The sequence below is a fragment of the Cyprinus carpio genome, chromosome B3, assembly GCF_018340385.1.
Source record: "Cyprinus carpio isolate SPL01 chromosome B3, ASM1834038v1, whole genome shotgun sequence".
Classification (NCBI taxonomy): Eukaryota; Metazoa; Chordata; class Actinopteri; order Cypriniformes; family Cyprinidae; genus Cyprinus; species Cyprinus carpio.
In genome coordinates, this window is record NC_056599.1 from 14,125,796 (window position 1) to 14,153,534 (window position 27,739).

The 27,739-nt window shown below is 38.5% G+C and overlaps 2 protein-coding genes and 1 long non-coding RNA gene across 4 annotated transcripts; 2 read left to right on the plus strand and 1 right to left on the minus strand.

The window, feature by feature from the left end:
* Positions 1 to 5,978, plus strand: LOC109052199 (histone chaperone asf1b-A). Its single transcript, XM_019069662.2, has 4 exons — positions 1 to 458; positions 2,190 to 2,305; positions 3,803 to 3,979; positions 5,250 to 5,978. Exons 1-4 carry the CDS (start codon positions 350 to 352, stop codon positions 5,439 to 5,441), a joined length of 594 nt encoding a protein of 197 aa, XP_018925207.1. The 5' UTR covers positions 1 to 349; the 3' UTR covers positions 5,442 to 5,978.
* On the minus strand, positions 4,563 to 18,876 carry LOC122136496. The gene is made up of 2 exons (XR_006154175.1): positions 18,518 to 18,876; positions 4,563 to 5,509 (listed from the first exon to the last, which is right to left on the minus strand). It is a non-coding gene; the product is annotated as an uncharacterized LOC122136496 (long non-coding RNA).
* On the plus strand, positions 6,612 to 27,725 carry LOC109052191 (cAMP-dependent protein kinase catalytic subunit alpha). 2 transcript variants are annotated; one of them, XM_042719816.1, is made up of 10 exons: positions 6,612 to 7,531; positions 22,375 to 22,436; positions 22,702 to 22,830; positions 22,907 to 23,005; positions 23,541 to 23,623; positions 24,891 to 25,017; positions 25,201 to 25,296; positions 25,377 to 25,499; positions 26,785 to 26,949; positions 27,092 to 27,725. In XM_042719816.1, exons 1-10 carry the CDS (start codon positions 7,483 to 7,485, stop codon positions 27,215 to 27,217), a joined length of 1,059 nt encoding a protein of 352 aa, XP_042575750.1. In that variant the 5' UTR covers positions 6,612 to 7,482; the 3' UTR covers positions 27,218 to 27,725. The 2 variants fall into 2 exon arrangements, with proteins under 2 accessions (XP_042575750.1, XP_042575749.1); XM_042719815.1 differs by lacking the exon at positions 6,612 to 7,531 and adding an exon at positions 19,164 to 19,628.
* The last annotated feature ends 14 nt before the right edge of the window (positions 27,726 to 27,739 follow it).

Consider the following 27,739-nt stretch of genomic DNA (forward strand, 5'->3'; position numbering starts at 1 on the left):
AGCTGTCTGAAAGCTCTGGCGGGAGACAACGCTGCTCGCATTGTCTGTCAGCTTAAGTTACGGGTTTCGTGAAATAATATTTGTTTTACGTCTATACGTTACTTTAGGTCATATTTTGAATTCTTTTTCCTTTTAATTTGGGAGGAGAGACAACCTAGACTTCTCTATTCTCCTGCTTTAACAGTGTAATCTAACTCGCAAGCTAAGAAGTGAATCCAGAGCTTCTAAGAGTTTTACTTGAAACGTCTGTTGAGTAACGTTATTTGAAGGTGTTCTCGGTTTATCGGTCTTACATTGTTTTGGGGGTAAATTGTGTCAATTTCCTTGTTACTACAGTAACGTTAGAGCTATGGCAAAAGTGCAAGTGCTAAATGTAGCCGTCCTGGACAACCCGAGTCCGTTTGGAAACCCTTTTCAATTCGAAGTAACGTTTGAGTGCATGGAGGATCTTCCCGAGGGTGAGTATTAACGTCTAATTTAGGCTTGGTGTATTTTCTCCTTATTCGTTAGCTTGCTAGCTAACGCGCTGACGCCTCCTGATGACGTCAGAATGGCGGGTGATTGCAGCGTGCGAGGAAGCTGAGCTGTGACCGAGCCTTTGTGCTTCTCAGTTAAAACCAAGCCAATCGTCCCTCTTCATCAACATTTTGTCGTTTTCTATTGTTGTGTGTGTTTCTAAGAAAAATAAAAATTCTAATAATTAATTGCAATAATACATTGATTATTTATTAAAATCTCTCAAATGTGACCCTTGACTACAAAACCAGTGATAAGGGTCCCTTTTTTTTTTTTTACTCAGATTTCTACATAATCTGAGTTGAATAAATAAGCTTTCTATTGATGTATGGTTTGTAATGATATGACGGTATTTGGCTGAGATACAACTATTTGAAAATCTGGAATCTGAGGGTGCAAAAAAAAAAAAATATTGAGAAAATCACCGTTAAAGTTTTAAAAATAAAGAAATAAAGTCCTTAGCAATGCATATTACTAATCAAAAATATCAAGTTTTTATATATTTACAGTAGGAAATTTACAAAATATGATCTTTACTTCATAGCATAATGATTTTTGGCATAAAAATAATAATAATAATTTTGACCCATACAATGTATTGTTGGCTATTGCTACAAATATGCTCGTGCTACTTATGACTGGTTTTGTGCTCCAGGGTCAAAAATTAGTAAATGCATTACTCTAATTCAGTGGTTTCCAATCCTGGTCCCTGAGAACCCCTTAACACTGCACATTTTTGGTGTCTCTCTTATCTTCCAATCCTGGTCCCTGAGAACCCCTTAACACTGCACATTTTTGGTGTCTCTCTTATCTCTTACCTGTGTGACCCCAGTACTAATGCACTTTTAATTCCATTTCTGTAAAATGATACACCTACTGCCAAGTCATGCAACCAAGGATGCATTTTTATTTGATAATTTAAAAATACAGTAAAAAACTACTGCCATATTGTAAAATATTATTAAAATAAGTGTTTCAGTAATATTGTAAAATATTATTAAAATGAGTGTTTTCTATTTGAATATTTTTTCAATTTTAATGTATTCCAGTGATCAAAGCTGAATTTTCAGCATCATTACTCCAGTCTTCAGTGTCACATGCTCCTTCAGAAATCATTCTTATATTTTATATATATTTATGGTGATTTGCTGCTCAAGAAACATTTATTTTTATTGTAACATTATTGTGTTGAAAACAGGTTTGCTGCTTAATATATATTTTGGGAAACCAGTATATTTTTACACAATTTCTTTAAAATAATAAATATCAGTTATATTCAATTTAATTTAATGTGTCCTTGCTGAATAAAAGTATACATTTCTTTGTTTTTATTTATTTTTCTTTAAAACTGGACTTAACCCAACCTTGTGAATGGTAGTGTATTTTGTTTTCCACAAATGAATTATGCTGCAAAAAAACTGTTTTCAACATTAATAAAAAAATCTTATTTCAAAAACATTAAAAATATTATAATTATTCAAAACTTTTGGCCAGTAGTGTATGTTATAGTTTTTTGTTTTTTTTTTTTTTTTTTATCTGATTTGTTTTTGTTTTTTTTTTTTTTTTTTTTTTTTTTTTTTTCTGAATAGTTAAAGGGAAAATTGTTGTAATTACACATTATGCAGGACAATCTGATCTTTTGCATAAACATGTAATTGTTTTCTCTGTTATAGATCTTGAATGGAAGATTATTTACGTGGGCTCAGCAGAAAGTGAAGAGCATGATCAGACTCTTGACTCTGTCCTGGTTGGTCCAGTTCCTGCAGGCCGACATATGTTTGTGTTTCAGGTGAGATCAGAACACACATTATCATTATCAACAGTAAAAACTATGGGTGCACGATAAATATCGGCCGATAATTAATGCGCATCTCGTCAGTAAAGCCTGTTCTCTAATCAGCATTATTTCCATCAGGTGCGTAATTTTACACAGAGCAGCTGTTACTACACAGAGCCGTTGTTAACTGACAAGCTGCGCCAATCCACGTTCATTATGATTGAAATATATTCTAGTAAAATTCTACTTTGTAAATAACACACATAAGGTATAAATGAGCTATTTTCAAAGTGTTGCATCTGCTTAAGGCGGCCATATGATGCAATTTCAAGTTTTCCTTTCTCTTTGGAGTGTTACAAGCTGTTTGTGCATAGATAAGATCCCTAAAGTTGCAAAGACTAGTGTCTCAAACCCAAAGCAGAGTTTCTCTCTCATTGATTTTTTTTTTTTTTTTTTTTTTTTTTTTTTTTTTTTTTTTTTTGGCGGTTTTTTTTTTTTTGAGCAGTGTAGAGTAGTGCTTGTTGTTTGTCGTTTCTCCGATCACAACATGGTTTTATGTTTACGCAGCACGATACGCAATGAAAAGAAATTATAAATCATTATAACCAGTAATTATGTCCCCACTGGATACAACAAATGGCTCGTTTATAATGGGTTTTATTAGTTTTGTCTCCATGTGCCGTATGTCACATCACTGTATGTTAAGGGGCGTAACATTTCTGTCTCACGCTTGAGGTATTCAGCCAATCACAACACACTGGTTAGCTGGGAAATCAGAGCACACCTCATTTTTCAGAACGATGAGCTTTAAAAACGCTGCGTTTCAGAAGGCGGGGCATAGAGGAGAAACAATAATGTACAGTATATGGAAAATAATGTGTTTTTTAACCTTAAATCGCATAAACACATTTCATTACACCAAATACACTAAATAATGTTCTTTTTAGCAACGTCATATGACCCCTTTAATGAAACTTTTTTTTGCATTTCATTAGTACTTTTATAGCCACAATCTCACCACAAATATAATTGAGATTATTTATAAAGATTACATGTTGTCACAGCAGCAGAGCAAAGTTGTCAGTCCTGTATTTGAGTTATTCATACGGCTGCATTCACACATTTCAGTTATTTATGGGAGTGACAACCACACCTGTAAATTTTCAGGATTCAGAACTCTTAGTAAAATATAATAAAAAGACCAAAATTAAAGAGGTAGTTCACTCAAAATTGTAAATTAACTCATTCATGTGAACCTGCATAATTTTCTTCTATGCGACACAAAAGTAGATTTAGCTAGCAGAACATGAGTAAACATCTTTTTTTGTGTGTTGTGCATTTGAAACTGTGAGTGTGGTTTATATGTTCTATATTAAATGTACACACAGAAAGCCAATTATTGCACTTATCCTGCAGTTAGACCCAGTTAGAGTCATGCATGTATTCTAAGTAATACTTTTCTTTCCCTCATTACTTTCTGTTATGGCATTTTTGTCTTTCATGCAACAGGCAGATGCTCCAAACCCCGCCCTAATACCTGAGAGTGATGCTGTGGGTGTCACTGTTGTTCTGATCACATGCACATACAGAGGACAGGAGTTCATACGCATTGGCTATTATGTTAACAATGAGTACACAGACACTGAGCTTCGTGAGAATCCGCCCCTCAAACCTGACTATGGACAGGTATGTCACCATGCTTCTTACACTCTAGAGTTTTGCAGCTTTTCATCCATCTGTGTTCTAGCTATAGGAGATATACATAACAAAAATGAAACCAAAAAAAACCATCTAATTTTCGCTCACAATTTCACTATAAGTTGTTGTCCAAAAATACAATTTAGAATAAATTGAATAAACAAATAAACAAAATTTGTTAATGTAATGGAATCTTGCAGTATTTATGGTAAATGATTTATCCATGAACGTCCTTGTTTTTTTTTTATTCATGTGCCAATCACAACACTTTAATCTTTAATCAAAAACATTAGTGTAAGGTTGTCTAATGGCCAGACATGTTTCAAACCCTTTTCTCCAGCAACCAGTCACTCACTCAATAAGCTATTTAGCTTGGATATGTTATGATTGGGAAGAAAATACTGTTGACTTTAATAACACCTGTTTTGGACTATCAATATCAAGTAGAATATAAATGGCTGCCATGTAAACTAAAGGCCATTGGTTATTTTAAAAACATATGAGTTCTTCAATATATCTGGCCCCAACTTGCTGTTTCATATGGTGTGCGGCAATACAAGAACGAACACTGTACTTGTAAAACCATTTTATTGGGCTTTAATAGTTTTATTAAGAGGTCTCTTCAGTTTTATATGAATAAAACGTGTCAAAAATACAACTGTAGTTCATTTGAGTAGTGCATAATATCACTCCTTAGTAGCAATTCTAATAAAAATGGTGCAAAAAAGGTGTGGACTATTACGAGGGTTACCGTAACTTATTCTTTATTGGTTTAATTTATGAAATGTAATAAAATAAAAGAATAATAACAATTATTATTTATACATTTGTTTTATTATTTTTATAGTTGCATTTATAGAAGCTTGTTTCTGCCACAGAATAAAATTTTAAAATAAATTAAAAAGGTAATTGTGACTTTTTATCCCAAAATTCTAACTTTTGTATTGCAATCGTAAGTGTATATCTCACATTCCTGACTTATCTCAGAATCGTATGCAAAACGTCAGATAAAATGTTGCAGTTACCTTTATTTTTGTTATTCTGTGGCAGCTTTCATAAACATTGAATGGATTCCATGAAAACAAAAGTGTGAATGTGACCTGAGACAACATGCTAAAACTGATTGTAAATAAACATTTTGAAAATCTGTTTTACAACTTTTCCCTAGTGTGTGTTGTATTATTGTCACTTTTTTCAATTTGCATCCCCGTAATATTAGAGTGTGTATTCAAAGCCCCTTTTATCTGCTTGCTTTCAGCTCCAGAGGAACATTCTGGCTTCCAACCCACGTGTAACCAGATTTCACATCAACTGGGAGGGATGTGCTGAGAAAATGGAGGATTCAGAGAACGTGGACCCTGCCCCCAACGCCATGCTGCCCCCATCCTGCACTCCGGGAAAAGCACCTCCACTCGGCCTGGTGCCAGACAACTCCATGGACTGTTTGTAGTGACGCAGGCTCCTGTGAATAATCCTCACATCTCAAGGCTCATCCGTGAGCTCAGGTCAATCTGGACACTGTGGAGGAGAGGCGGGATAATTCAAACACATCAGAAATAAAAATGAATCTTATTTTCTTACAGTCGTCACACCTATTCGAAACAAATCAGTGGTGTGCAGAATATGGCAAATCCTCCGGTATGCAATAAACATGTTTGCTTTTCAGTTCGAAACATGAATGGAGAGCTGGTGAGTCATGAATCTAAGACATGATTTGGGAATTAGGATGTGCTGCATCTAATGCCATCAACCTTTTGATCCAAAACCGACCCTTTCTCAAACCGAAAGGGGATGGAAAATCAGCTCAGCAGATAAGATGTCAAATGCATTATTCATTTAACATACGCCATCAGAAAAACTTGAGTAAAAGGTTGCAGCGGACAATATTTTTGTAGGTGGGACTGTATTATATTGTGTGTATATATATCTGTCTTTTTTGTATGCCAGTTCTCAATGAAATAAATGTTTTTTTATGTGATTACGGTCATTGAAGTTGTTTTACTTTGATTTGCCTTGTGCACAGAGTGGATGCAGCTGTGCAGCCTTTTCATTCATAAAAAAGCTGCTGTGTTGCATTATGCAGGAGTTCACCATGTTTGGAGTGACACAAGCAGCTTGCTTGTTGTTGCTTGGCAACGTGGACTATTGCAGGATCTGTGACCAGACCTCAGTAGCGTCTTGTTTTTGTTTTTTTAAATCGGTGTTTTATTAGCATCAGTGTCACGTTGTGGGTTTTGCTCCTCTTTATGTTCATTAATGCATATGCGGTTGCTATGCACAATAAAGCATGCACCCTGCTCATACATGTGCATCACAAAGCTGCGTTGGTTAGGGCTCTTTTTCTGTCCTGCACGACAAATCCGTTCGTTGCACCCGAGCAAGCGCATTAGTTGCCGAAAAGCAATGCATATACCTGCGTATATGACCTCAGCGTGGTTGTTTTGCAGAAGACAGACCTCATTTTAATATTCCATATACGTAGGGTGCTCGCGTTTTCAAATTCTGACCAACTTTCTAAAAATAGAACGTCTTGACGTCACGCAGCCTATCACGGATTAGTCCAGCGGGAGGGGTTCGCGCGGCCATTTCGCTAACAAACACACCGCGGAGGATCATCAAAGGATTATGAATGAAACCGATTCTGTATTGAGAAAGCAAAACACCGCGCCCGCTCACAAAGACGCAACGCGAACAGAGAAACCTGTGTTAATGAAATGAAAATAGATGACGTTATTTGTCAGTTTGCGGGGGTGGGATAAAATCCTGCAGACTGATAGCGTTTGGCCAATCATCGCTCTCCCTGCGTTGGATTGCTGAGCTCTTGTCCAATCAGCTGCGCGCTCTGCTAACGCGTCACAAGCGTAACGGCCAATGGACGTCGCGTAGGTCTCGCTGTAGCAGGAGTTCCCTGTAGCTGACTGTGGATTGAGGATTAATGGAAGGGGTCTGACTGTCGAATTATGCGAGCTACATAGTGCACACGACCGAATTGGTTTATCAACGTAAACACGCAAACGGTCACGCTACCGACAAGGTGCGGCGAAGTCGGCGGGTTGCGACCGGAATCGCGCGAGGACGGTGAAAACAAGGGCTCGTGGCGCTCAAGAGGAAAGTCGAGGGCCTCGCCAAGGGTTAGCTGAGCGAGGAAGAGGAGCGAGAGAAGGAGAAGAAGAAGACGGGCTCTTAGTGCTATTTCAGCGGACCGGACCCGACCCAGGAGAGTTGAGAGACGTTACCAAAACCGAAGCTCTGCAAGCAGACAACTACTGTTAGCTAGCTAGCGCGCGCTCGCTAGCTAGCTAACCAACCAACCAACCACTATCCACCTCCAGACCTATTTGATCTGACAGCGTACTGTGATCCATCGAGTTATGATCAGACATAGCTAGTGCAACGGACGCAGAAATCGTATGAGCAGTAAGGGGACGGAGACTGAAGACAGTTGGCGTCAAGAAAAGTCGATTTAGATCTGTTATACCTGGCCTGCAATCATGGGCAACGCGCCCACCGCCAAGAACAAGGGCAATGAGATGGAGAGCGGTAAGTGCTTGTGTGTTTACTTGAATTATTAGTCACACTCAGGCTGTATACTAAAGTATAGTGCACCGCCTGATCAACTGATCTTGGCCATTCATTTCCATTGATGAATGACTAACATGGTCTGACATCACAGTTAAAGGTATAGTTCACCTCAAAATTGAAAAACCGCTTTTTACTTCCTTAAAAACCTGTCTGACTTTCTTCTGTGGAGCTCAAATGAAGATGACAGTGTCACATTAACTTTCAAAATATTTTGAGGAGGCTGTCTGTTCATAACCTCTCTTTATGTGCTCCACTGAAGAAAAGTCATAAGATGTTGGTAGTAATGTGATATGAAATTATATATAAATATAATTTTCCTTTAAGGATCTATCAATGGATCCAATATGATCTTCTAATAAAGGCCTGCCTTGTTAAATCACTTTCACTGACTGCTATGAGATGTTAGTTGAATTTGATTGTCAGACCCGGGGTGTCCTTGATTGTGACACTGAGAGTGAGTCTGGAAAATAAAACAAATCACAAAACAATATGTGACCCTGGACCACAAAACCATTTTTTTTTCTTTTTTTTTTATGGATATATTTATACATCATCTGAATTGCAAAAAAAAAAAAAAATCTAAATATTGAGAAAATGGCCTTTAAAGATTTCCAAATGAAGTTCTTGGCAATGGATATTACTGATCAGAAATTATGTTTTGGTATATTTAGAGCAGCAAATTTAATCCATATCTTCATGAAACATGGTCTTTACTTAATAGCCTAATTATTTTTGGCATAAAAGAATTTTTTTTTAATTTTGACCCATACAATGTATTGTTGGCTATTGCTATAAATATAACTATGCTACTTATGACTGGGTTTGTGGTCCAGGGTCACACATCTGTTTTTTGCATTCAGATTTTAGACTTCTAGTATTAACTGTTTAACAACCTCTTGACAAACATCAATACCTTCTAGATTTAGCGGATATTATAGCTGCTCTAAAACGTCACTCAGTTAAGCATGCTTGATACAACGGTATATCAAAAATATGAAAATGGGTTTGTGTTTTCTGCAAGAGGAATGGCTTGTGAGTGAATCTAGGGAAACATTTTCAAGGATTCTTTTGTGTAAACACGAGATTGTCAGGAAGTTTTGGTGAATCTCTCCAGCCTCTTGCAATAATGTTGCACAGGCCATGAACCTTTTAGGATACATTTGTTGGTTGTGTTGCTTGCCAGATGCATTCATTATATGTCTATGTTAAAGCAGGACACTTTGAAGTATGTCAAAGCTGCTCCATACAGAGAATGGACACCTAGGGCTGTTAATCTCCACAGTTGTCAGAAAGCACCATGGATCTAGTCCATAAGTCTTGAAGGATTCTTTATTTACTGATAATCTTCGGCTCTGTCGCAGATCTCAGATCTCATTTGTTGTTGCACAGGGGACTATATTCAAGTATGCCACATGAAGACACATTGCTAGGTTTAAAATCAGTTATGCTAACTGCCTTTGGTTTTGGTGGTTCAGTCAGCAGTTCTTAAAATAACTTCTTTTTTTCTCAGTGTAAAGAACACCTTAGAATCTTTTTCCACTTCCACAAAGTGTAAAGCTTCCATGGAACCAATGGAACATTCTTCATGAAGCCATAGATGCCATCAAAAAACTTTTAATTTTAAGACTGTATCCCTTGGTCTTTACAAGTCCACATGCTATTCTTTGGAAAAGTATCATGAATGTAAAGCTTTTGCAGGAAAGCAATGCCAGAAAAATGTACTCTAAAGATTTTGCTTGTTGTTTACCTGTGAATAGCATGCTTGCCATTACGGCTGGGCGATATGGGCAAAAATTCATATCCCTGTATTTTTTGGCCGATATATCTCAGTATTTTCATTTTTGTATTTGTATTTAAAAAAATCTCTATTTTATATATATATTTCACTTACCGCCCATTGTTGTCCAACAAAACAATACATAAGGCTATGAAAACAAATAAAGTCAGTGTAACCATGTAAGCCTTTATACTGTGTGCAAAAAAGGGTTAAAATTACATTTTATTCTAACATTATAACATTGCAATCTAAAAACAAAAATAAGGCTTTTAAAGCGAAAGTTAAATTCACTAAACTAAAAAGGAAAATAAATGAGAACAAAAGCACAGAGTTGTGTTAGTTTATTTTGATTACCACATTACAGTCACTTTACAGTCAGTGCTATCATAAAAATAGACTTAAGGCCAATTTATACTTCTGCGTCGAGTGTACGCCGTAGTGTACGTCGTAGGCTACGCCCGTAGGCGACGCCGTCGTGAGCATTTATACTTCTGCGTATGTCTGTTTTGCTCTGCAGTTACACCGCCGAAACGCTAGTTGACGCGAGCGGGTTTCACTGTGTTTATAGTCCATGAATTCGCTGACGTCTGGCAGTCTTTGTAATCTCCCGAAGAGGAGTCATACAGATGGCTGTATTTCCTCACTTCTTCAATTAATCGCTCGGTCACTTGGTCCATTTCCATGTTGGCTCTTCACTGAATTTCGGAATTTAAAAATTGCGGGCGGTCCAGAGTGCGGAAGATCATTCCGGAAATGCGTAGGAGGAAACGTGATACTACCAAGCCGACCAATCACAGATCTTGCAGTCCGCGTCGTCGCGACGCGTAGTTACATTTTTGAGGAGGTGCGCGTCAGGGTACGGCGAAGGGTACGACGTATGGTACACGTCAATGCGTATGCTACGCCGTACCTACTACGCGCACCCGACGCAGAAGTATAAATTGGCCTTTACTTGTAGGTTTAAAATTCTACTTCACATTTATTGTCCAACTACAAATATTTCAGCGAAATGTATATTTTAGTCAGAATTATTGCGCTCCTATTTAATTGAGCTCTGTATGTATGGCGCGCATTCGTCCGGCGGCGCTCGTTCACTAAAGTCTGTGAAGTTTAGCGGAGAATCCCAAAGCAGAAGGCTCATGCAAAATATTTCCATGGCTTTCTAACATTTACAGATGGAGAATATACCAGTGAAACGTAAGCTATGCATTCAGGGTGACAGCACATCTCAAACACATTAAACAGCGCGAGTAGCCTAGCATCTCTCCCAGCGTCACATGCAGCCTTTCTGTCAGAGCATCTGACAGGCCGAGCCGCTTAAACTAATTTGCAAAACAAAACTATAAACTGTCTTATCAGTTTTTAAAAGCCTTATTATGAAGCTTGTCACATGTTTAGAACAAACTGAATTATGCACTTTCTCCGCAGCAGCTCAGTCTGTGTCCTCCGCTATATTTTCAGATGTGCCCGTATCAAACTACTGTATGCCGATATAAACAGTATTGCCTCATATCGAATCGCTTATAAAGATAATATTGATATATCGTGCAAACTCGATATACTGCCCAGCCCTTCTAGCCATGTCCTATTACTAGGGCTGCACTATTAATCGTATTTTAATCTCGATAACGATATCCACCTTTCTCGATTAATGAAAAATAATCGTCACGATATTGGCTGGCTCGTTATTTATCCTGAAACGAGTTTTTAATTTGGCATTTGCATTATCTTGCATTGCTAACAAGTCTTCACTAGCATTTATGCTTGTGGTTGCCAGATGTGAAGAGCTTTAAGTCCCAAAACAGAGCTTTTCTCCTGGATACACTTTCTGCCCGGTGTTTTATTTAATTTGTGCAATCTGGCAACCCTGTGCGCGCTCACTGATGGCGGAACAAGCGCTGATGATGATATGAAAACTTACGAGTTTAGCGGTCTCTCCACAGCGATATTCTGCTTGCATGAAAGTGTCATATAGACAATGTGTGTTTTTTCACAAGCCATTTGTACTGTTTGTGTTACCAAATGAGCCATGATCAAACTTTCACTGAGTTTCAATAATGGATCTATTTTGTTTGAGGAATAAATGCGCTTTTCCTACCTGTGACAATACAGTGGGGAAAAATGTACATAAATTGGAATTGTTTGTAATTTATATTAAGAGTTTCTAAAGTTTTTACCAGTTTTCGTGTTGAAAATGGCATGACAATGTTAGTTTTCAGTGTGTATTAACGATCTTTGGGCAAATTTACTGTGCGATCTGAGTGGCTTTTTCCCATTTGCGAACAAATTGTCACTTAGAAAATGTAATGTGAATACAGATGACAGAACACTAACCAAAACCATGAGTTTTGTATTATCATAGTTGGTTATATGAAGTCAGTGTATAGTCAGTGGAGGTTGGTTAAAGGACACATGAAATGTTATTGCATTTCCCTGCTGAATAAAAAAAAAAAAAACAAAAAAAAAAAAACCCTAAAACCCACCTAAGCTGGTTGACTGATTTTAGTTGGTCATCCAGCCTGTTCTTTGCTGGTCAAAGCTGGTCAGAAGGCTGGTTTTAGAGGGGTTTTGACCAATTCCTTAGCTGGTCAGGCTGGGAGACCAGCTGGAATAACTAGCTAAAACCAGTTTTTTTCAGCAGGATAGAATAATCGTTATTAATAATCGTGATTATAATTTTAATCAAAATAACCGTGATTATCAGTTTAACCATTATCGTGCAGCCCTACCTATTACTATTATTATTAGAGAACAATAACTGTAAGATTTAGGACTATAGCTCTCAAACTAAGTGTTTGCTAATTTGGCAGTTGAAACAATGAACTGCCATTAAACTAATAAAGTCACAGGCAGTCTTCATAGGTGCAATTCTCTTCTTAGATATCAGTTTATTCTGTCCCTCAATAAATCGAATTTATCTCTAAGCTAAATTACCTGATGTCCTCGCCCATTTGAACTTCATATGGTAGCGATTACATATCATCATTAATGGAAGCATGTTCCAGGAACAGCTGAGAAAAGGAGCCCTAATTCAGCAGCCACAGTGTGTTTCATGAGAAAGGAATCTCTGACCCCAAAGGTCAAACCAGCAATAACTGTATTTATGAGGGGGATGTGAGTGAAGAGGACCCGAAACATAAACACAGGCCTGCCATGAGTCTTCAGAGAGCACTTGGGAACCGATGCAAGCAAGAGGAGGAGGAGGTGCGGGCTGGTAAAGTCATGGAGGCGTGGTCATATGATGCAGCCTGTGTGATCCAGCCAGCCTGGAGTGTTGACGCTGAACAGTCTCTTGAACATCATGTGATGACCACTGTTATGAACAAGACCACTTTGTGTGTGGCCTTCTGTCTGCATCTTCAGGCGATGTAATCTCTTTGATTTCTCTCTTTTCCTGTTGCAAAAGTTTGCTTTGCTTCTGCTTTCTTGTGAGTTTTGAATCACAGCATGAGATGTCTCTAGGACAGTCCTTCATTTTATAAGCGCTATTTGCCTGCAAGGGATGGGTGGCGTTTTTTTTTTTTTTTTTTAATTTATACAAAGTGCGACAGTAGAAACGTTTCACCTGGTAGTGACTTTGTTATAATGCCGTTTACCACAGTACTGACAACATAGCAAGCAGTAAGTCTGCTTTACCTTATTACCTCATGTGAGGACGATTGGGTAGCATTAAGTAAATAGAAAATACAGCGTGTTAAGTAAGGTAGAACTTACTAAGGGGTGTTTGTTAGACATAACAGAGTTCAGTTGTTTTGCTGCCTCAATGTAAAATTCATCTGATGTTATAGGTATTGGCATCAAATGTGATTCGTTCAGTCAGAATTTATTCAGAATTTTCTGTTTTATGATACTAGTTTGCCTCTGTTTGTTGTTATGTCCAATGTAATTCTTTATGAATAATCATCTATTGATGTGTATCCAACAAGTTCCTACTGAAAAGAGAAAAGAAGTAAATAAGATGAAGCTCATTTGATTGAATTTACTGGATTATAGGGGTGTGAACACTGGTCTCACGGTTTGGTTCGGTTTCGGTTATCATGTCATTGATACGGTTCAATTTTCAGTTTTACTTCATTTATGCAATTTTGTCAAGAAATACAAGCAGTCAGATATATGAAGAATACAAATGATTTCAGAAAAAATCTATATTTTAAATTAAATTGCACAGTTTAATGGGTAAATTATTTTATCAGAGACGGAAATTCAACAAACACACACACTGTTAGGCTTTTATTTGTGTACGTAACTTGAATAGATCTGTGGAATATGTGGTAGATGCCTCACTGTGCGTTCACACCAGACGTGACTTGTGCGAATAAATAACGCTATTTGCGCGTAGTTGGACGCTTGAACATTTTGAGTTTTTTCGCTTCATTCGCACGTGAAATTCGCTTCAAAACAGACGTTTAAACCACCATTTATTCGGATAATTTTCAAAATATTACTGTTATCGTGTCATGAAATGTAGTTTTAAAAGTATTTCAGGCAAGAATGTAGTTGTTTTAAACTCAAATATGCAGTTTATTTATAAAGACAGCGCCTATTTAAAAATGTGTTTCGTCGATTTCGGAGATGATCAGCGGGAGCTCAGGTCTCAGTACCGACGAGAGCGCTGGCTCTGATGTCTCAGTGGTTAAACATAAAATATAATTTGTTTTGGGTAAATCTAACAGGTAATCTTTGGTCTTTATTCAATTAATCTATTAATATGTTAAAATGAAAATAAAATAAAATACTGTTTGATATAATATTTCGTTTCATTGTAATGCAGGCTATATGCCTACACATTAGGCACAACTACAGGGAATTTAATATGTTTAAATGAAAACTAAAGGAGACAGTGGTGTTTTTTTTTTCAAGTTTAGATTGTTATAGTTTTCAAATGATAAATGGAGCCACTGTTTCTATAAAAGTACGAAGATGTATCGTACAGCTCCGGGTATCCACATACAGCGACAATGATTTTGTCCTCCATTGTTGTTTCGGATTTCTGCCTGCTTGCTACGTCATAATCATGTCACTACTGGAACAAGCTCCTGATTGGTTAACGCGGCGTGAATTTTCGTGCGTTTCACGCAAATCATGCATTACACGCGTCAAAACGCTCAATTCGCGCCACGTCATTCGCGCTGCCGGATGTCTATTCGCATCTTTGCATTGACTTAACATGTAAATCACTCATTCATTCGTGTCTGGTGTGAACGCACCATCATTCTACAGAACGTCTTTCACAGGCTTTTGGTTGGTTTATTTTTTATGAACCACTAGATGGCGTTGTATTCAAGACGCTCAAAGCTTTGAATCTTTTCCCGAAACAGAGGATGGGTGTATGGCAACAACCCCTACTGGATTATCCAATAATATTCATATTAAAATTATAGGGATGGGACAATAAATCTGAAGTATTACTTAAAAACTAGGCTCAGAATTGATACCAGAAAGAATCGCGATGCATTCAGAAAGTCGCAGAATCAATCCATGAATCGATTTATAGTCTCATCCCTATAAAATTATGACATGGCAATTTATCATAGAACCCCCATCCCCCCAACCATTTAATAAAAATCTGGATAAAAGAATCTATTAAAAACTTTCATAAGACCCCCCCCCCCAAATCAGACTGAAGTATTAGAAAGTGTTAGTGCATAGCAAAATGTGAAACTATATGAATAAGAATATTATTGAAGGAGCTTAATTGGGGTAGTGTCTTTTAGTGGGATATTATATACTTAATTGGAAACTTTAAAACAACAGTTTATTTTTATGAAATCATATAAATTGAGTGACTACTTTTAAAAATGAATTGATTATAGTGCTGTGACAATAACCGCATTACCACGGTAATGAGATGCCGACCGTGGTGTTGAGGTCATCACCGCACTGTTTTTGCAAGGTACTTGCAGGAGGAAGCTAGAGGTCTACATTCTCTCCTGTGGGGCATGACCAGATTTCTTGTGACGCGGGATTAAATTCCCGAATAAAAACGGTAGCGGTTGGTAACTCTGGTGTAATTTGAATGGGAATGACGGGCAGGCTAACAATATCCCATTCCCGACGTCCTTTCAGAACAGCAAATCTGTGATTTACTCACTCTTATCGAGCTGCACCAGTACAGTTCTGCACTCAGGACTGTTATGGACGCTGCACACATGGACCAGTGCTTTCTGCGTCATTTATTTTATTTGAGGGGTCTATGTGTGCAGCGACAAGATGAATAAAAATAACAAATAGGTTACAATTTTTATGCAACCTACAATTTTTTTTTTTCTCTCTCTGCGACACTTTTTCCTATTGCAGGAACTAAGCAATGTTGGGGTATGTTGAGCTCGGCTTGTTCTTTCTGCAGCTTTCTCAGGTTGTTATTCTTTAATTTATTGTACAAAATATGGGTTACAAACAATGGCAAAGACTGTTCCATAATTCCTATTAAACTCAAAAGATATCGAGAAAACAACAAAGTTATAGAAAATAATATTATTTTTATGTTAATAATGTTAATATAATTATGTATTGAGGGGCCCGCATGATTTGTTGCTGCTTCAATGCTAGGGGTGTGCCGGTACTAGTATCGGTACCGAACAGTTCGGTAATCAGTACAGCACTTGTCCGTCGGGAGATGTAGCTGTTTTACTGTCATAAATGTCTTTTTATTAACTGTTGCAAATTAACATACATTTTATATTTGTATGTCCGTCAGCATATTTTATATGCTGACGGACACGTGCTGCATTGTCACGGGTTCATCCCAGCTGAAGATAATGAGGAAATTATGTCACTTCTTTTGCCAAGTGCATTCCTAACGACTACATAATGGCACGCACGTGTCCTGCTCACTCCAAAGTCCCCACTCCAAGGGGATAAGGATGATCCCTTACATTTGGAATTTGCCCGGGAACCGTTTGGTACCGATACTAGTACCGGCATACCCCTATTCACCCCGGTAAGAAAAAATTCCATACTGTCACAGCCCTTATTTGTCATGCATATTTTAATGGGCTGCAAAAAAGCTAAAAGGTGATTCAACATGGCGAAAAATCATGATGAAAAACTATAATGGGGGAAAAAGCTAACTGGTTTAAAAATGAATTTTGTTGTTGTTGTTGTCTTTATCTCCAACTATTCGTATTCTTACACAATTTAAACCTAAATGAAGTTCAAATACGTGTTATTTGTTATCTACCCAAGTATACAGGTTCTCTGCCATATATTTGATGCATAGTTTGTTCCAAAGTTTAAAAACCTTTCAAGGCCCCTTTCGAAGCCCAGCATGCATAAGGCGTAGTTGGTGTCGGTGAAACAGATATGTGTGAAATGGATCTCAGTGGCATGCTGCTGCTAGAATCTATGTGTGAAGAGTGGATTTCTATTTGCATGTGACTGCATGTCATTTGAATATGCTTGATACATTCAGTTGCAAAAATTGAGTCCTTTTTTTTCGCGGTGGGTTTTAGCGCATCCTCCCCTGGTCGGAATGGGGGGCTTTATTCATGCCATGCTTCACATCCATATCTGCTCCATCGCCGGTGGACCGCCCTGATCCCCAGAGACAGGTGCTGGATGGCATCCGGGGCTAGGGGCTGGGGAGGGCCATATTTTATTGTGTGCACAGACAAGAGAGGACGACATGGCAGACAATGCTGTGGATCAGATACTGCAACAGTAAGGGTTGACCTCAAGGTGGGCTGTGGTGGAAACAGAAGTCCCTGACTGTTCAAGGAAGTCCACGGGAGGAAACGGGGTGTGTGAGCCCGGCACAGGAAGGCAAGGAAACAGAAAAGGTTCAGCCCTGCCTGCCTTGAGTTCCGAATCCTCAGAGAGGTCAAAATAGAAGTGTTTCGTGCAAGAAGTGACCTTAACTCCTGTTTTTTAAAAAGAGTTTGGAAACGCAGCCGTACAAAGTTGGATGCCTCTACGCTACGCTTATTTTCACGGCTGTCTAGCATGTCAGCGCTGCAAAGATTGGCAGAAAGGCTGTTTCAGCGGGCTGGTCCCTGTCTCGGAGACTCTAGCGGTGGGGAGGGCGGCCACTACCAGTCCCAGGATGTGTCGGAGGCCTCTTGCTGGAGTGAGTGAGTGACTGACCTGAGGCATTATGTGGTTTAAGGCTGCTGGCACAGTGAGTGTTTGGACATAACTGTTGTAGGCAGAGCTTTGCAAAGGGGGTGGAGAAACCTGCATGTCTAAAGGTTTTACCTCCCCATCTGATATATAGGGAAGTGCTGGCCTGACTCCAAAATGTGTGTGTGAGATCAACCAATTATCCTTTTGAATACTTCACCTTTGATTATGGATAATATATCCACCAGGCTAGATAGTCTAGTCAGTCTAGTCAAGTAAATGTTTAAGAAATCTGCTTTCATTTCCATTAAATGTCATTGTTTTGATTATCTGGCTTTCTGAATGTTAATATTAGTCATATTGGCGGACCACAATTTATAGATGTTTTTCATAATGGGATCAAAAAAGATTTGAGTTTAACAGAAACTGTTGTAAATATAAGTCATGGGTGATATGGAGATCTAGTTTAGATTAGCACCTCTCGTTGTGCTTCGTGGATTGATGTGGGACTGCCGAGAAACAGATCCTGGGTACAAAGCCCTTTTTATTCATTTTTTAATGTTTGTGCTGTTGCCTGGTGTTGGCTGCGTCATACAGGAGTTCCAGGGAAGCTGGCTGTCTGTCTCCTGGGAAACCTGTCAGTGTGTCCCACTTTTTTGGGGTCCCAGTGTTCTGCTGTTCCTGCCAGTCTGAATTATGAACTAATGCTAATGGCATTACCCGTTCATGCAACGCTTATCCACTCTTTTAGATGACTGTAGGGTCAGACTTCAGACTCTTTGAAAATTTGCTGATTGCTCTACAAGCATTTGATTTGCAATATGACGTGTTTTACAGGCGGTGTCTTTATGGCATCTGTTAAATCAGTCCTTTTTTGTCAACTCTCTTGCATTTTCTTTGGTCAACTGTTCTGTGCTTGTAAAATCTTTAAAGTTCCCACCAGAGCTCATGGACATTTGCTTAAAATACCCTACCTTTATCAAGTCTGAATCCATTAAGTCAGCCCATGAAAGCGTGCCAAGTATATGAGAGCTGAAAGAGATTATACCTAGACTAGAGCAGCACCTATAGTCTTGAGAAATGAGGTCATGGAGGATGGAGAGACTTACCCAAAGGTGTCACTGTCCCTTGAGTCTCCACCTGGCCTGGATGGCTGGATCTGGCTCAGTCTTTAAATCCATCTGTCTCTGATTTTTCCTGTGTCTCTGCCTTACTCTCGCTCTGCCACTGCATTTATTCCCTGAAAGAGGCTGAAATGCCAGGCCTGGGGCTGCACTGTCTGCAAATGGGTGCTGCTCTTCAGATATGTGTGTGTGTTTTTGTGAACCAGCGGGGCTTTTGCTGTCAATACCCCACTATCCGACCCCCTTTGGTGTGCGTCATAGTGAGCAACAGCAGCCGAGGGCCACGCTGATTGATCTGACTAATCAATTGTGGACTCTGTCCACTGGAGGACATTGCCAGGGTTTGAGGGACCAACGGGGCACACTTTATGCAGTACCCTTTATTCCCACTTAATTTTTCCAGGCACTTGAATCTTTTTGACCCTAATTTCTCCACTTTTAATAACTATTTACCATTCCTTTGCTGCTTTTATGTTGCTACACTATCTGTTTATTGTCCACGTTTCTCATTAGATGTGACCATCTAAGCGACCAGGTCCCTATTTGGATCAATGTAGTGCGCATGTTTGTGTATGTGCTTGTGTTTTAGGTGTGTGTGTTTCACTTGAGGGTGAGTTGAATGGCACTGTGTACAGAATAAATATTGATACAAACGGAGCATGAGGGGAATTGATTTACCAGGGTGATGTCCGCACAGTGGAACCGCAGAAAACAAGGGCTTTAGTTCAGCATTCGGCACTCAAGGAAGAGCAGGAACAGCGGACTGAATCATTGGCCACACTTGGAGACAAAAGCAGTGTTGGAAGCATACCTGTAGCTCTTAGCTAAAGTGGATGTGAGGGTCAAGCGTGCAAGGACCTCTTAGGAAGAGGTGTAGGGCTATGAGCCTGATGCTGTGAGGAAGAGGAGAAAGGAGGAACAGTCTCTGCAGGGCCCATGTGTGACAGAAAAAGCTCCAGGAGGCATGGTGGGAAGCGGGAATCTCGTTCTTCAGGAGAGTCTCGTTCTTCAGGAGGATCGGTGGAGGGAGGAGGAGGGGGAGGTAGTAGTGGTGGTGGTGGTGGAGGAGTGGAGGGTCCCACGCTCCTAGTGGACGGTAAGGGCACGGCTAAGTTTGTGTGGGAATTGGTCAAAGGATCAAATTGGACAAAGGCAAGGATCAATCATATCCTGAGCCTTTTTTTTTTTTTTTTTTTTTTTTTTTTTTAACGTATGGCTGTTGCAATTCTTTGATTTTTCTTTCGGGTTGTTTGCACAGCGTAGCCTTTTCTTTGTTTTGAATCTGTTTCGAGCACCTTTTGTTGCATGGTTTTATAGAGCCATTGGATCAGCATCAAGTTTAGATGAACTTTGGACACTGTCCTCTCCCCTGCCCCTATCTTCTACTGTAGTTCCTCTACAGATTATCTAAACAAAGTAGAAATATGACCCTGGAGTGTGTGCAGTCCCATCAACCGCTGCGTTTGTGAGAGAGACACTCCTGAATCTCTCTCAGAGATAATAAGGCAGGGGAATTGACGGGAAGTTGTGGGGTGAAGCTTTTGCTCTCTCTCTGGCTCTGCCCGGAGCCTGTGGATTGGAGATAATGGTAGTAGATTTGAGCGTGACTAACCTCGCTCTACAGCCTTTGCTTCTTTCACCATGGAAAGCGATCGTTTAATGCCCCTACTTTGGATTTAAAAGCATTGCACTTTGAAAATGCTTCATGTGGGTGTGTCCTGCAGTAGAATCTTTAATGGCAGCAATCGCACTGCGTTTCTTTGTATGTCTCCTCTGGGCGCAGCAGTTGCAACAGTTGGATCTTCTCAGCTGCTGTGACAGCTTGCATTTCCCCAGAGGGAGCGCTGGTAGTGTGGAATGAGGAAGAGTCTGTAAACTGAACGTTCCCACACAATAAAGAAAATAGGGGGAAAAGAAGTACTTCATTGGTGTGCTCGCCTGATTTCTGGCTTGATTTTTTTCTCACTTTTTCTGAAGCAGAAAAATTATGATGCTGTGACTTTTCTCACATAATTTACATACGCATGCACGCACGCACGCGCACACACACACACACACACACACACACAGAGCGAGAGAAATATGAAGTGAGAGAGAGTCAGTGGATATTGATTTGGGTCTGAGCTCTTGTTCTGTCATGGTGGGTTCAGGAAGTATTATATAACATGAGCTAAGTCGATGAGGTTTTAACAGCAGTGGAAATTAGAAACAGGCCTTACCTCAAACAGCCAATGAGAGTGATTGCCACAGGCTCTGAACACACAACAAACATGATGAAAAACGGAAGTGGCCAAAACTGTGGGGACCACAGCTTGTTTGTGTTGTTTTGTGGTAGGGAACTTGCATTTATATATGCTAATTTAGCTTTGCCCTGGAATTTAAACCAATCTGGACAAAACCTTACAGCATGTCTCTTCAAGAAAACACCCTATTTATTCCCAACATAACCAATGCTGAAAGTGTATATATAAACAGTTAATGCCTGAATTTGACAGGATTATATAGAGAGGGATTTAATAGGGAGGTTATTATCTGTTGGCAAAGTCAATATAAAATGTAAATGCTTTGGAAGTTAAAGGGATAGTTTGCCCAAAAATGGCAATTCAGTCATTTACTCATTTACGCAGTCATTTATTTAAGTTGTTCCAAACCTCTGAGTTTCTTTTTTCTGTTGAGCATTAAAGAAGATATTTTGAAAAATGTTGAACAGTAATTGAACAGTTGAACATAGCCATCAATTTCCATAGTATGGGAATACTGCTGCATTGCTGTTGATTGTTTCTGTTGCTGCAAAGCAAGTACAGGAACTAGGGCTAGCTACTGCCAGTACATACGTTGATACGTTACTGTAGGTATTTAAGACATACTGCTGCTGCACAAGTGGCGTTTATAATAACCCTCAGCAGATTTAGAAAGGTGGAGCTGGGGAGGGTGGAGGATTTCAGATGAAATGAAGGGGTTTTGAAAATTGTTTTGTTGTGTGTTATAAAGAGATTTTTGTGTATAGAGGGGGGATCTTTTTTTTTGTATGTGAAATGTGTAATCATTGTGCTTGTTAGTTTTAGTCTGTGAATATCATCAGTTTGCGTTAACGACCCGTATGCCTGCACCATTTGGAATTTCATGACAAAGCATATATACTGTGGAAATCAATGGCTACTGTTTGGATGCCAGTATTCTATAAAATATCATCTTTTGTGCTCAACATAAGAAAGAAACTCATGCAGGTTTCAAGGAGTGAGTAATTGACTGAATTGCCATTTTTGGGTGAACTGTTCCGTTAAATGACGTGTATATATGCTCACACAGTGTCTCTCTGTAGAATTCCACTGACTTATACTTTAATCAACAATTTAAAAAATAAAATTGCTGGAATGCCTATTGCTGAAAATGTAAAAATGTGGTAAGATTTTTCATGTACTACAATACAGTATAATAAATAGCACAGCTGAGAATGAGAATAATTTTATTTCAGGGTGAAATGTTTTCAGGAGATTCACTTTGTGAACATACAGTGTGACGTGTGGAAAAAGTAGCAGTTCTCAGCAGTCTTCCCAGGCATTTCTGCTGCTCATACACAGCTGATGAAATGTCGTAAATTGCTGTCATAAATAAGGGTAGACCAGCAACTCTGGACTTTGATGTGCTGTAGGAGCTGTAAAAGATTGACTCCCATACAGCCACGTTTACATGTTCTACTTGTTGACATTTTAACAGATTCTAATAGCAATATCTCATCAGATTTTTTTTCTTTTTTAGCACATTAGCATGTCTCTTAAGTGCAATGTTGTTCTGTTGTGCACATAATTAAAAAAATATTTTTTTGTCTTTTTTGTTTTCAGTTAAGGAGTTTCTTGCTAAAGCCAAAGAAGATTTCCTAAAGAAATGGGAGAACCCAGCACAGGTCAGTTAACCCCATTTTCTACACTTCACACAATCACTGTCAACCAATGAGCTAATGCGAGTTGCATTGCGCCCCCTTCTGGACACAAGGTGAACTGACCTGCTGTTTGTTTTTCTCTTTAACACCGGAGTCTCTGTGATTTTTTTTTTTTTTTTTTTTTCATACAGGAACAGTCAGATTTGTATTTTAAAAAAAATAAAACCAACATGTATTTACCAACAATTTTCATCTTCTGTTCCTCTTTATACTTTATTCTGTTCCTCAGAATACTGCATCTCTGGACCATTTTGAGAGGTTGAAGACTCTAGGCACTGGCTCATTTGGACGAGTCATGCTAGTCAAGCACAAAGAATCAGGCCAGCATTTTGCCATGAAGATCCTCGACAAACAGAAGGTAAGCCACTCTCAGAGGAATCAGCGCTGAAAGCTGTGTGTCTGTGTGCTGGAGCTCATTTTCTCGTGTCTTTCAGGTGGTGAAACTGAAACAGATAGAACACACGCTGAATGAGAAACGCATCCTGCAGGCCGTCAGCTTCCCGTTCCTTGTGCGATTGGAGCACTCGTTCAAGGTACCAGCTCTGTGTGTGTATGTGTATACTTGCATGTTTTGGACATAGATGTTACAGTGAAAAATATATATCTATATATAAAGATATTAATATTTTTAATCAGCAAGCACACTTTAAATTGATCAAAAGCGACAATGAAGACAATGCAATTTTATTGAACTTTCCATTCATCAGAGATTCCTGAAAATAAATGTATCAGGTTTCCACAAAAATATCAAGCTGTTTTCAACATTTATAATAATAATAATAATAATAATAATAATAATAATAATAATAAAGGTTTCCTGAGCAGCAGATAATCATATTAGACTGATTTCTGATGAATCATGTGACACTAAAGACTGGAGTAATGATGCTGAAAATTCAGCTTTGCATCACAGGAATAAATTACATTTTAAAATATATTTAAATGGAAAACAGTTATTTTATTCATAATAATGTTTCACGATATTACTGTTTTACTAAATTTGTGATTAAGCCTTCATGAATATCTCAATGGTTTTGTGCTCTTTTCTTTTCTGTGTTCTGTTCTTAGGATAATACTAACCTGTATATGATAATGGAGTATGTTCCTGGAGGAGAGATGTTCTCTCACTTACGTAGAATCGGCCGGTTTAGGTGAGTTTTTTTGTTTTTTTCTTTATACATATCGCACTTAGGGATAAACGATAAATATCAGCACGATATTTAATGCGCATCTCGTTTGATTGTGGTTTTGCACAGCTTGTCAGTGAACAACGGCTCTGTGTAGTAAATGCTGCTCCACGTGAAAGCACGCACGTGTAGAGATTTACCGCATATTACAGAACCGGCTTTACTGACGAGATGCACATTAAATATCGTGCCGATATTTATCGTGCATCCCTAATCGCACTAGCTGCATGAGCTTTCTCCAACCAGGCTTATTATACTTGTGGAAATTTGTTTCTTTATTGTTTTTACATGTAGAAGATTTGAACTTTCTTCTGAAATCACTCTTAGACTTTATTTTCATTTATAGCTATTTATTGTTGTGTTCTACTATTTTTAGTGTCGTACTCCAAATTGTGCCACATCATCAGTATGATGACACACAATTTCGAAACGACCTCATACTCAAAATAATACCAGATTTGAGACTTATTAGTCAAATCTAGACCAGCGCTGGGTTCTTGATGAGTTCAGTCATTTTTGCAATAAAAATATTACGTAACTATTGACTAACTTCCTTGAGCTGCAGTGTCAAATTTAGATGGGGAACATAGAGGTCAAATTGTCACTTGCCAAGCATGTAAAATGTATTCATAGTTTCTTTTTGAACGCACTTTATAGCAACTCTACAAGATTCAAAACATTTATTGTTGTCTGTGCAACCTTCCTCAGAGACTGCAGCACTGACTGATGCTTTGATTAAGTGATATTGGATATTACACCAGACTGGAAATCAAGCTGAATTTCCTGATTCAGATTCACAAGTTATTATTTATTTCTACTTTTGCTACAGATATTTCAGTTACCATTTGAACTGGCCTGTTTAAATTATCATCATTTATATAATCACCTAAAACATAGCATAACAGTCATTGGTTCTTTTGAGTCATTGGGTCTTAATATATTTATTTTCACAAGTCCACTGATAAAAGGATTTTCAGAATTAAAAAAACAAAAAAAACAAAAAATGCAGATTCATGAGAATTGCAGTGCACATTGTTTATTTTCAGTTCAGTTAATGATGTTATTTTATGGTAGCTGACGTGAGGTCAAACAGTGGCAGCAGTGTCCTGATGCATGACATGCTGTAGGCCTAAAACTATTCAATCGTCTCATTCTTGTGTAATGACTGTGCACGCAGGTCCTGTGACCTCTGTACATTTATGTTGTGTCTGTCTGTCTCTGTCCGGTGCAGTGAGCCTCACGCCCGATTCTACGCCGCCCAGATAGTTCTGACCTTTGAATACCTTCACTCACTTGATCTTATCTACCGAGATCTGAAGCCTGAAAACCTGCTCATAGACCAGCAGGGCTACATACAGGTAAACACACAGGGATTAAAACCAGATGACTTCATGAAATGCAATGATAGCAGCTCCAAGGATGTCACATGACTGCAGAGAGTATACCTGCCTTGTGTTTGAGTGTCTCTTTAAGGCCATACAGGCTCATTCACAGGTTTTCACAACGAATACATGCAATATTCATTCTTGCTGTTCTCTCAGGTAACAGATTTTGGATTTGCTAAACGTGTAAAGGGCAGGACCTGGACACTGTGTGGCACACCCGAGTACCTGGCGCCAGAAATCATCCTCAGTAAAGTGAGTACCGAAGCTACATTACTTGTTTTAACTGCAGTTTAAGCCATTTCAGCATAACTCCCGCTCTCTCTGTCTTTTAGGGTTATAATAAAGCAGTGGACTGGTGGGCTCTGGGGGTGCTGATCTATGAAATGGCTGCCGGTTACCCTCCGTTCTTTGCCGACCAGCCCATCCAGATCTACGAGAAGATTGTTTCTGGGAAGGTGAGCGCTGCGAGGGATTATCACATTATTTGGTGCTGGATGTCATATAGTGCAGTGGAGTCAGTGGTGCTGTTATTATCTAAACTGGTGTTGTTTCATTGCTTGAAATAAAGCTGAAATAAAATGTAAATATTAGATTGAAAAACTTGCTTAATAAAAATAGAATATAAAAATAAAAATAAAGCTAAATAAGAATATAAAAAAAAAAAAAAAACGTAATAACTGATGTAATATTTAAATTTAAGATGAACACATACGCACATATATATGAAAGCTGATTCAAAATATTAATACTACAAAATAATAAACTAAATCAATACTGAAACACGTCTTGTGTCTTTTAATGTTTTTATTTGTGGTTTTGGTAAAACAGAGCAGGGTTATTATAGTTTACTGAAACTATTAAAACAAATAAAATAATGAAAACTTTAAACAAAAATGAGAAATGTTGCCGTGACAACTAAATGAAATGTGTACATTGAAGCACTAAAAATACTAACTGTAAATAAACAAATAAAACATTAATATTTGTAAAATAAAATGTGTAAATAAGACAAAAACCAAAAAATAAACCCAAGTAATATTTAAAAAGAACAAAACCAAAGAAAATCACAAAGGCGCATAACAAAATTACTAAAAATTAAACTGAAAAAAGTTATTCCAAAATTTTAATAAAAACTGCAAGTATATAAATAATACTAAAAAGGCTGACTTGGAGTCAGACCTATGGGCTTGTAATTAAATTTTTTTTCTTTGTGTGTGTTTGTGTGTTAGATAACCAAGCATATTTTACATTTGCATTAATTTAGCAGAGGCTTTTTATTTTTGTTTCATTGTATTATTTTAATTTATTAGGCTGTTTTGCTTTTAATATTACTAGGCAATCGTTTAACTCATAGAAATTGGGGACAAATTCACAATTTTCATCCAGTATCAAACTGAAAAAAATAAAAAAAAAAGTATAAAGTTGTTAATGTGGTGTATTAAGAAATCCAATTGCATATTTATTTATTTATTTATTTATTTACTTATTGCCATGAATATATCTTTTAATACCGATATGAGTTAAAAAAAAAAAAATGAAAGTTTAAATTTAAGCTGTAAGTCATCTAAAGGTTTTAGCTTGCGGTCTCCTGCTGCTGCTCTCACTGGTTACATTTAAATACTGAAGTCACAACAATGTGTCAACTATGATTAGACTTTCTGGTGTATTGGAACATGTCATATATTTGTAAAGGTGCTTCTGAAGCCCAAACACTGACCGTGTGTCTTAATCTTTCTCCAGGTTCGCTTCCCCTCACATTTTAGCTCTGACCTGAAGGACCTGCTGAGGAACCTGCTGCAGGTAGATCTGACGAAGCGCTTTGGAAACCTCAAGAACGGCGTCAACGACATCAAGGGCCACAAATGGTTTGCAACCACCGACTGGATCGCAATCTACCAGAAGAAGGTGCCTCAATCACACCGGGCTCTTATAACGCTCTCACCATTTCCCCAATCTTCAGCTCATGCCTATTTGTAAACAGCGCATCATCAGTACATGTTATGGTCTTCATAATATTTCATCAGAATGTAATAACCTGTGTCTGCAGGTGGAAGCCCCCTTCATCCCTAAGTGCAAAGGCCCCGGTGACACCAGCAACTTTGACGACTACGAGGAAGAAGAAATCCGGGTCTCTTTCTCAGAGAAATGTGGAAAGGAGTTTGCTGAATTCTAGAAGCAGCAGCGGAGGAGAGGGACGGAGAGAAATTAGATGTGGGGCAACAGAGAGGAGAAAACGTTTTCCAGGGTGGTGATGATGATGATGATGATGATGGACTGAGCCTTATCCGGTAACAACAACGTAGAGCCCTCACACACAGATGGAGGGAGAAGAAGAACAAAGTCCTGAGAGAGACGCCAGCAGTGTTGCCTTTTCAGATCCTTCGTCACATGTTACTTGTCCATTTTCATGTTTTCCCTCTTGTTTGGTAGCCAGGGTCCATTGGGCAGAGATTCGGTCACTTCTCTGTGACTGGCTGGCATGGGGATATTTGTGACTACTACTTTTTTTTTTTTTTTTTTTTTTCAGAGATATAGAGGTTACTTTCTGGTACTGAATTTTGGCTTCTCCAGATAATTTTTTTTTTTCTTTTTTTTTTTTAATTAGCAAAGGTGTCCTTGCTCTGTAGTTCTCCACCCTGTCACATCATGTTTACGTCCTGTGCACTTATTGGCACCCAATGGGAAATGGGGGGGT